Source organism: Poromitra crassiceps, assembly GCF_964638095.1.
Source record: "Poromitra crassiceps genome assembly, chromosome: 17".
Classification (NCBI taxonomy): Eukaryota; Metazoa; Chordata; class Actinopteri; order Beryciformes; family Melamphaidae; genus Poromitra; species Poromitra crassiceps.
The window spans coordinates 22,557,830-22,568,327 of record NC_139635.1 but is presented as its reverse complement, the minus strand read 5'-3'; the positions used below and the strand labels follow the sequence as shown (position 1 = coordinate 22,568,327).

At 42.9% G+C, this 10,498-nt stretch overlaps 1 protein-coding gene across 1 annotated transcript; it reads right to left on the bottom strand.

Annotated features, from left to right (window-relative positions):
* Nucleotides 1-3,155: 3,155 nt before the first annotated feature.
* On the bottom strand, nucleotides 3,156-7,744 carry shhb (sonic hedgehog signaling molecule b; the record flags this gene model as incomplete). Its single annotated transcript, XM_083653980.1, has 3 exons — nucleotides 3,156-3,829; nucleotides 4,984-5,245; nucleotides 7,451-7,744. The coding sequence occupies 3 exons, from the start codon at nucleotides 7,742-7,744 to the stop codon at nucleotides 3,156-3,158; spliced, it is 1,230 nt and encodes a 409-aa protein (XP_083510106.1).
* Nucleotides 7,745-10,498: the final 2,754 nt, after the last annotated feature.

Below are 10,498 nucleotides of genomic sequence, written 5' to 3'. Positions count from 1 at the left end.
ACATTCAAACCATACGCTACCGAAGCCAAAAATGCTGATAATGTGTCATGTGTTTTCCCATGGTCGGTCAGTTTCATCACGGTAGCTTTTACTCTTAATTCTAGTATAGTATAGTATTTCCCCATTGTTTTATTTTAACAATGTGGATTTTGGAGAAAAAGGAACGGCATGTATACTACTGACTTGAAACAAAAAGTTGATCAATTACAAATATATTACACAATACACATTAAGAGGTTCCTACATAGTAACCTTGGATGCTTGTCTAACAGTAGTGCATTTTATCTTGCAGGGCGGGTCAGTACACAAATTCTCCAATAAGTGAATGGCACCACCTTCTGGTTGTCATATCACACTACTACATGGTTGCACACAGCCATGCTCTCTCTCGCTCCCCTCTCCCTCTCTCTCTCTCTCTCTCTCTCTCTCTCTCTCTCTCTGTGTCTCTATCTCCCTCCCTCTCCCCCCCACTCTCTCTCCCTCCCTCCCTCCCTCCCTCCCCCCCTCTCTCTCTCTCTCTCTCTCTATATATATATATATATATACACACACACACATTCGAGGTCACCTGTATGGGGGTGTATTCCCTCCCCTCCCCTCCCCTCCCCTCCCTCGTTGAGACAGGACAAGTGTGGTGACTCGACTTGTAATGTTTGTGGTGTACTATGTGTTAATTCTGTGAACCATGTAATATGCATTTTGTGAATATATATTGTATCTTGTATCTTTTCCTGAAAATTCCCCTCCCCCCCTTTTTCTATTATTGAATTTTGTGGTGACTCCATTTTGTATTCTTGTGGGCACCTCATTGGGTGATTGACACCTGCCAATCAGCCAATCAGCAACTGATGACTTAAATGCAGACCTGGTGGCAGTGACAGTCTCAGACCCTATAGCCAACCTGATGAAGCACTTTGTGAAACGCGTTGTTCGCCTTGTTTCCTGTTTTTAATGTAGCCTAGAAGTAATAAAGTGTCTATTTTCCTACCCTGGTGTGCGCTGGAGAACTTCTTTTTTACTCATATACATACAATATTTTATATATATAAAAATACTAACATACTTTATGCAGCCATGCATGGAAACTACTTCCCTAAGTTTCTAATTCCCGTCGACTCCCGTCAACAGCTTTCTCCTGTGACTGAAAAGCATTTGGACTGTGAAGTCTGGAGGCAGCCACTAGAGGCTCTGCTTGCTCCATTAATAGTGTGAGCCTCAGCGATGATGTAGTCTTGGACTGCAGTAGCAATATAATCTCCATGTATAACCCACTCTGAGGACAGGCATGGGGACTAGTGTCTATATGCTCAAAGGTGTAAATCAACATTGTCTTTTTATGTGTACAGTAAACCTACAGTCTACAAAATATGTCTATGTCTACAGTCTATAAAATATTGATGACATATTGATGTTTCATATTTGAGTCAGGAGTACAGTATAATACTATAATACAGCATATATAGTATAGTAGGCTATAGTATAATAGATCATACAGTATATAGATTGAGCTGTGGGCTCTATGCCTGGGAGGTCCAAAATGAAGCAATGCTTGCCAAATATTCCATCAGGCCACTTATTAGTTCGAGGTCAAGTTCCAGTGTATCAAAAATATAATTTATTGATCTCATACTCTATCCATACATGAAAATATAATAGGCCCTAACAGTCAGTTATATAACAATCACATTTGCTCTGCATTCATTCAATAGGCCTATACATGAATCATTCAGCATGGCTTTTGTACTCAAAGAAAATAAAACATTCAAAAATTTGAATATTTCCACGCCTCACACAGGCCACTATAAACACCTCCAGCCTTTCTGTAAAGAATACAGAAAATAATAAATAAGGAGAAACAATTTATGATATATGAGGGATCAGCTGAGCAGCATTTTGGTAAACAAACCGCGTCTCCGGGGGGAAACAGCAATGGGACCCTATGGAGAGAGCCTTGAGTGCTCACTCTAGCCCTGGCTATGTTGTTTACATTTTAAGTGATGTTAAGTGTGACAGTTCACACAACTTTAACACGACATGCATATATTATACATCAAACTCTCACTCAGAATGTCAAAATATAAGCATGTATAGTTTTTGAGATATGAACGTTTGTTTGGCACAACTCATACTAGTTAACTGCTGCGCTTCCGGGGGATTTGCGGTGTTGTGACATCACACTGATTCCTCGTATATCTGTGTATATAGATATATATTCATGGTCATTTCAGTGTCTGTTCATTGAAGAGGAAGTCAGTGTCTTTGAAAATAAAAAATAAGATGATGACCAGGGACATGAATCCACTTAAGATCTATATCTAATATCATTTACCATCACAACACACTTCAATCCACTATCTTTCTGGAGACAAATTGAAGCAATGACTGATGACAAGATATTATGGATAATTATCATTATTGCATAGGTCACCAAGCTATCAGCAGCATAGAGGTCACCAAGCTATCAGCAGCATAGAAGGTCACCAAGCTATCAGCAGCATAGAGGCAGCATTGGTCCTGAATGCTCCCTGGTATGACTATATTTGAGTTATGGCTTCCAAATAACATGTATTTATGTATTTATGTATGTATGTATGTATATATGTATTTATGTATTTATGTATTTGTTTATTTATATATTTATTTATTTATTTATTTATTTATTTATTTATGTGTTTGCTTATTTATTTATTTATTTATTTATTTATTTATTTATTTATTTATTTATTTATTTATTTATTTACTTATTTATTTATTTATTTATTTCATTTATTTATTTATTACTCAGTTGGGCTAAGGCTTCGGTAATGGTGAGTGCCACACCTGGTCATAATCATGTGTTGGCTGGAGTTCAGAGGTCAACACTTCCAAATGTTAGACAGGCAGGCAGACAAGCGCCATGTTGCCTTTATTTAAGCAGGGAAGTCCCATTGAGCATCCATTGATGCTGTCTGCTTACGAAGCCGCTCTCTGCGTAGAGTCCATTATCATGATAAACAAAAGAGCAAATTTGGACTCGCTTTAGGTGAAGATACTGTATGTGCCACACGTTGACATACCTCCCTGATGCCCATGCTTTTCATAAAGGCCTAACAGAGGCACAAAACTAAATCTGACTTTTGTTGTTTAACCTGGGGTTAAACTATGATTTGTATATCTCAGCTTAGCGGGTGGAAGGAGCTGCTGTCCAGAAGCCATCTCCCTATGTGGTACAGGAGGTCCGGGTACCAGTGCACGCCATCCACTTGGTGCGCGCTGCCGAGCTCCTTCACCATCCCGACCAGCGATGTGCATGCGTGCCCCAGCCGGACTGGCGCGAAAGCCCAGTGCGCGAGCGCGTGGTCCTCCACGACCGCGTAGCAGGAGGCCAACACCCGGTCCACTACGATGGTTCCGTGAGACGTTACCGGTGCGTACGAGCCTCCCCGTTGCTCCGCGTAGACCCGTTTCACCCTCGTGGGGATCAGGCGCTCCGGTCGGTCGTCGGCCATGACGAGAAGCCGGTGTCCCGGTGTGACGGTGCTGGCGAACACCGCCCTGGTGTCGCCGGTGTCGGTGCTGTTGCCGTTGGTGACGAAGACGAGGTGAGAGGGAGTTAACGTCAGTTTGCGGCGCGGTTCGTCGGTCTCCAGCACGTAGAACTCTCGCCTGATCTGTCCGTCTCTGTCCATGAACATGAGGAAGTCACTGGGGACCAGGTTTCCCCTCCGGTCGGCGGCCAGCACGCTGTCCCCCAACTGGAGCTCCTTCATCGGTTTAGTCCCTCCATCCGCCAGCATCACTGAGGAGGAACCGGGGAAGCAACCACCCGATTTGGCTGCAACCGAGTTCTCTGAAGGTGAATAAAAAAAGATACAATGTTAAATAGGTTATGAATCTTCCACTGAGGAATACTTCGGTTCAGTTTCTTATTATCAGGGCCACATATGGGCAACCTTGGCAGGTGCCCAGGGCCCCTCAGCATGAAGGGGCCCTCTTTTTTCTTCTTTTTTTCAGGCTCCACAGAACTATGACACAAATATAAGACCAATCAGAATGAAATAAAAATTGTTCCCCAGAAGATTAATGATTTAGTGTCATTGGATGGCTGCGGGCAAGTGGTGACTGGTGAGCCATTCATTTTTCCATAGACATTTTGTAAAATGCTTATAAAAATAGTTTTACTTGCAAAGCGATTCAGTTATATTTAGAATCAGAAGGGGGGGAGGGGGTTAGGGGGGTTCCCTGGGAGCCCGGGCCCTCCCATCCCCCCTCCTTCTATGTCTCCCTGCTTACTTTCGCTATATGTTTTCTATATGTTCCCTGTCGCTCGTTTCTCTTTTTGTTCCTCTTGTTGTTGTTTTTTGTCAAATCAAATTTGTCAAATTTGTCAGCAACTTTGGGTCATTGAAAAGCGCTTTACAAGTTTCACGAAGTATTATTATTATTAGTATTATTATCATTATTATCATTAGTAGTAGTATACATACATACATAGGCTACATACATACATACATACATCCATCCATACATACAGTGCATACATACATACATACATACATACATACATACATACATACATACATACATACATACATACATACATATACATACATACAGTACATACATACAGTACATACATACATACATACATACATACATACATACATACAGTACATACATATACATACATACATACATACATACATACATACATACAGTAGTGGTAGGTACGTACATACATACATACATACATACATACATACATAAATACATAAATACATAAATAATACATACATAGGCCTACATACATACATACATACATACATACATACATACAGTACATACATACATACATGTGCACACACACACACGTACCCATGTACCCATGTACACACACGCATGCACACACCCTGCATGTACCCATGTGTGCATGTGTGCATGTGTGTGTACATGGGTACCCATGTACACACACACGCACGCACCCACCCTGCATGGTCCACCTACCTGCTTTAACAGAGCAGTGGATGTGAGCTTTGGACTCGTAGTAGACCCAGTCGAAGCCGGCCTCCACAGCCAGGCGGGACAGCATGCCGTACTTGGTCTTGTCGCGGTCAGAGGTAGTGATGTCCACCGCCCGGCCCTCGTAGTGCAGAGACTCCTCAGAGTGATGGCCGTCCTCATCCCAACCCTCCGTGACCCGGAGCTTGACCCCGGGCCACTGATTCATGACTGAAATAGCCAAAGAGTTCAGTTTGTCCTTACATCTCTGGAAAGGGAGAGACATGTTCAGATAATAAGCCTTAGCCTATAGGCTAGATTGCAAAACCTGCATCTAATATCATTTAGCACCAAAACTTCCAAATCTGCTGATATCCAGAAAAATTTCCGACTTCATATATGGCTTTCAAATAAATTCCTGGTCATTTTTGTTTGATCTTTGCTCTCCATAATTATGATAAAAAATGACAAGATTAAATTTGGACTTAAGTGGTTCTCAAAGTGGGGTTTGCGGAGGCCCAGGGGTCCTTGAGGGGGTTCCAGGAGGTCCCCACAAAAATTGGGAATCATTTATTTTCACTAGAATTCCATCCGTAACACAATGACAGAATGTAGAACTTGACGATGACGATGGGCTGAAGACCGAAACGTTCCTTTTCTGTTTATATCACTTGTCACTTTTTTTGCACTATGGTGAATTAAAGCCAGATTTTTTGAAAGTGTGCGAGCCCTCTTCACTCTTAGAATGTATAACTTGGTCATCGTTTTTATACATTTCTGTAAAAACAACACACATCTAAAAGCAAAAACCTTATCCGATGGAGGACCTTGCGTCAAAATCTTATCAAATGGGGGTCCGTGGTCTAATTTATGTCAGTTATGGGGTCTTTGACATGAAAAGGTGTTTGAGAACCAAACTGATGGACTGCACTTTTCAATGTCTGATGCCACCACAAACAAGCCCTTCTCTGTAAATAAAATGCTGGGACTTGACAATAGGCCAGTGGTTCACAACATGGCATCCAAGGACCACCACCAGGGGTCCTAGAGGGAGTTCCATGGGGTCCACAACAAATAGATGAAATGTTCAACTTCAGCATAATTTCATTTTTAATTTGAGAATGTAGAATAACGTTTTAGCATAGTTTCACTGTTATCTCTCCTATACAGACAGTCATATTCTCTGGACAAATAGGCTATTCAGATTTGGGTCTGAGACAGAAAATGTCATTGAATAGGGGTCGGCACTCGGCAGTGGCCCCAATGTGGACTAAATGAGGGGGAAATTGGTTGAGAAGGTCTATCCTATAGACTCTATAGGCTGCGATCTTAATCTTGATCAGAGCAGATGCTTCTCAATAGGATCAATATATGGAAGACAGCATGCATGAGTTGAGATCGGGGACACGCCCAGAATGTATGCGTTTTAGCTTGTGTGTGTGTGTGTGTGTGTGTGTGTGCGTGTGTGTGTGTGTGTGTGTGTGTGTGTGTGTGTGTGTGTGTGTGCGCGCGTGCGCGTGCGTGCGTGCTTGAGAGAGAGAGAGAGAGAGAGAGAGCGAGCGAGCGCTCACGAGTGTGTAAGTAGGCGTCTAAAAATGACATGCCACTCTTCAACTTGCTTCCAGCTCGTTTGAAATTTGAGGCTGCACATACAGTAGCCTATTTATTTGCGTCAATTTTCATGACAATATAGGCTAAACACACATTAAACGCAACAACATACTGTTCTTAATGCGGGCTACTGTACGTGCTGTCGAAAAAAGTGTCAAACTAACCCAAAACTAACCAGACGCGCAAAATGCGCACCAATTGTAATGCCGCATGCACGGGGAGGGAGCGCGCTTATAGCCTATAGACTCGGATCTTTCCTTATTCTGGAGTCATCAATAGGTTTATTCCAGTGCAGAGAGCCGCACTGCACTGGGACAGTCTCCCCGTTATTGACCAGTTTAATTTATCATGGTCGGCTGGAGCCAACTGGAGATGTAAAGCCCGCATCACGGTTCACTGGCAAGAAAGAGACCGATGCGCTCTTTTGTCGCTTCCAATCCAACTGTCATTCATCAATTATTTTACGCCACATGCATGTGTTTCGTTTTCGTATAGGCTATTTGTATGTATAGGCATATTGCGCTATTTGAAGTGTATAACGTAGCTATAATATAATGCTTAATTAGCCCATCTAAAGCTGGAGTGAAAGGCAGAGCTTTCAGGGAGATATGCATATTATCCTCCCTCACAGTAGCCTAGCTATTTTTGTATTGTAATTCCGTTTTTACCTATCCTCTCTGTGTTTTTAAAGTTATTGTGTCTGTCGATGTCTGTCTGTCTGTCTGTCTGTCTGTCTGTCTGTCTGTCTGTCTGTCTGTCTGTCTGTCTGTCGATGTCTGTCTGTCTGTCTGTCTGTCTGTCTGTCTGTCTTGTCTGTCACCGCGACAAAACATGCCTATATTCTTTCCCACCTGCCACTTGCCTGTGTCATGAGGCGGTCCGCGTTGGTGTTCTCCTCGTCTTTGAAGACAATGTCTGGGTTATAGTTGGGAGTCAGGTCCTTGAACCTGTCGGAGCTGCGGGTGATCTTGCCCTCGTACTTGCCGCTGGCTCCGAGGGTCTTCTCCGCCACGTTGGGGATGAACTGCTTGAGGGCCATCGGCGTCAGCTTCTTGGGGTGCCTCCGCTTGCCGTAGCCCCTGCCCGGGCCGCAGCCCGAGCCCAGCCCGGCCAGCAGCAGCCAAGCCAGCGCCACTCTCATCAGGACCACCGGCATCGCATCGGTTTGGCTCCGGGACGTCCTGGAGGAGGATGTGACGGTGTCTCCCTCGGACAAGGGGGAGTTTCTTTTTTGTTCTCTTTTTTCTTTTTCCCTCTCGCCACTTCTTCCTTTCCTTTCTTTTCTATTTTCCATACAGCTATAGACTATAAATATACTACCACCGGTGCAGGTGCCATAGGTCTCTCTCTCTCTCTCTCTCTCTCTCTCTCTCTCTCTCTCTCTCTCTCTCTCTCTCCCCTCTCTCTCTCTCTCTCTCTCTCCCTCTGACTGCCCTAAGCACACAGATGGGAGAAGAGGGAGGGTTGATCAAGGTTTCTCAGCTCCCTATCATTCCCCGTTAACATGGTGCCTATGTTAAGGGAGGGGGGGTCATTAAACCCTATAGAAACATCCTCTACCTTATTTTACCACTGAAACTTGCTTATATCTATTACATTGCTGGTGTACCATGCCTATTTGACTAACTGCATTTACAGGCTGCATGCTTAAGTTTGAGAGGTAGCCTACTTTAGTATTCCCCTATACTTCCACTCCACAATTCAGAGGGAAATATTGTACTTTTCACTCTACTTATGCAGCTTAGTTATAATTGGGCTACATTGCAGATTTACATTATTAATCCAAATTATAAATCACCTAACAATCACCTAACACCTACATTGTGTTATGAGATATTTTCATTATGCTAAACCAGCAGTAAAGTAATTAAAATTAGCCCCACCTTTACCAGCTGCAACATTAAAGTGATGGACACATTCCATGCATCAATAATTAATAGTCCAATAACATGATACGATTCTGAAGGCACCATTTTGCATAATGACTACTTCTATTTTTGAGTGCAGGTCACAGACAATGCTAAAATGAGGAGGAGATCAAATGAAACAAAGTGAGAGTCAAAGGCAAAGCTGTATCCAGAAACAACAAAAATGTTTCTTTCTCCTGACGTTTGTTTTGGCCTGGCTTGGATTGGTTGCTTGAGATGGCACGGACACGAGGAAAACCTCACTCTGATGCCACATTTCAAAGACTAACCCTTTGACCAAACCACATCCAAGATGTTTCTCCTTTCACCCTAGTTGATATTAAATACTATTTGTCCATGTCACCAACTGCCATACTGGCACTGATGTTGATGAATAGCAAATGGCAATCGTGTCATTTCTAAACTTCAGAGGGACGGAAGTGGATTGGAGCAAGTTTAGAGCTCTGCATGATGAGTGGACCTATAGTCGGGGGGGGGGGGGGGGGGGGACCCCAAAAGCTGTCCACACTCATTACAGAAAGCACCATCCTAATGGGTTGCAAGGTTCCCCTCCTGAAACAGACCAGACATGTCTTTGGACAGCAGGGTGGCATAGGAATAGCATTAATACTAACATCCCAAAATAACATAATTTTTGAACTTTTACATCACATCAGAAGCAGGAACCACTGGATTACATTTCACGCACACCCGATCCAGCCCTATAGATATGGCTCATTTCAGAAATGTGGGGTGTAACCTCAAGCTCCCCAATTTGATAGCTCCACCATTGAGGAGGTTAGGAAAGACATAAATCAGGCCATATGCAAAGCCATGAAGGACGATTGACTCCTCTGCTCAATTTAATCAAGATGATTTGTTGGAAATGCTTGAGCAGAAGTGGACAATTTTGGCAATACATGGACAATACCTGCTTTAATACATTGTAATCCCAAAAACATAGCAGAGAAATGGAAATGAAGCGAGAAGATGTCTGCAGGGACCTGACTCATTCCATTAAGATCTGCATCATCTTTGAGGACCATCAAAGAGTGCTGCAGGAGCATTTTGAGGGCCTGCTGAACCATACAAATGTGAGTTCACCTTTTGTTGGGCACACTTGCAGACCCAACATTACAGCATGTAAACTAAACCTGAGTCACATGTCTTTGCAGAAAGAAACGCTCAAGTGGATTAGAACTGGAGTAAACAGACTCAACATCAACACAGAGTTAGCGAGGCATAATAATCATGAACAGCAACACAGCAACACATGGAGGACTTGCATGCATCACTCACATCTACTCAAAGTCTTGAACTTGGAGCAGCAATGATAGTCTTGTAAAAAAAATCTGTTTAAATGTTTAAAACTTTACTAAGCAGCAATCCCACGCTCACCTACACAATTGAAGTCTTACTGGCATAGAATGGAATTTATCATGCATTATTTTCCGTAACTTACATTTTTAATAATTTTTTAATAATTTTGAAAATCCTCATGATCAACATAATTGTGATCTGGCACCAGCTGACTGGACAGGCGACCTGTCAATCATGCCCAGAACATAGTCTTTTATATCATCTATTTTACTTTAAACGAGTGAGTTATGTAAAAGTAAAAGTATATTAAAAGTGAAATTAGCTATATAGCCCAAAACCGTTTTTTTAAACCCAGCTGTAAACATGTTTATTCACCGTGTAAAGACAGGCATATTAACATGGGGGTGAATGGGGATTAACTCGCTCTTGCAACCAGCCTCAAGTGGTCATGCGAGGAATTGCAGTTTTTGCTACTCCTGCTTTGGCGTCAATGCGGAAGTATACAAACCGCCCCCCTCGCTTTTCAAGCATGCCCGGAACAAGGAGCTGGAGGGACTACATCTCCCAGCATGCCTGGGAACACCTGCAGATGTGAGATGGAGGAAGTTGCTATAGGGAAGATGCTTGTCCCTCGTCTGCTATGCCACTCTTGACTATGCTTGCCCCATACATCAATTACCAAC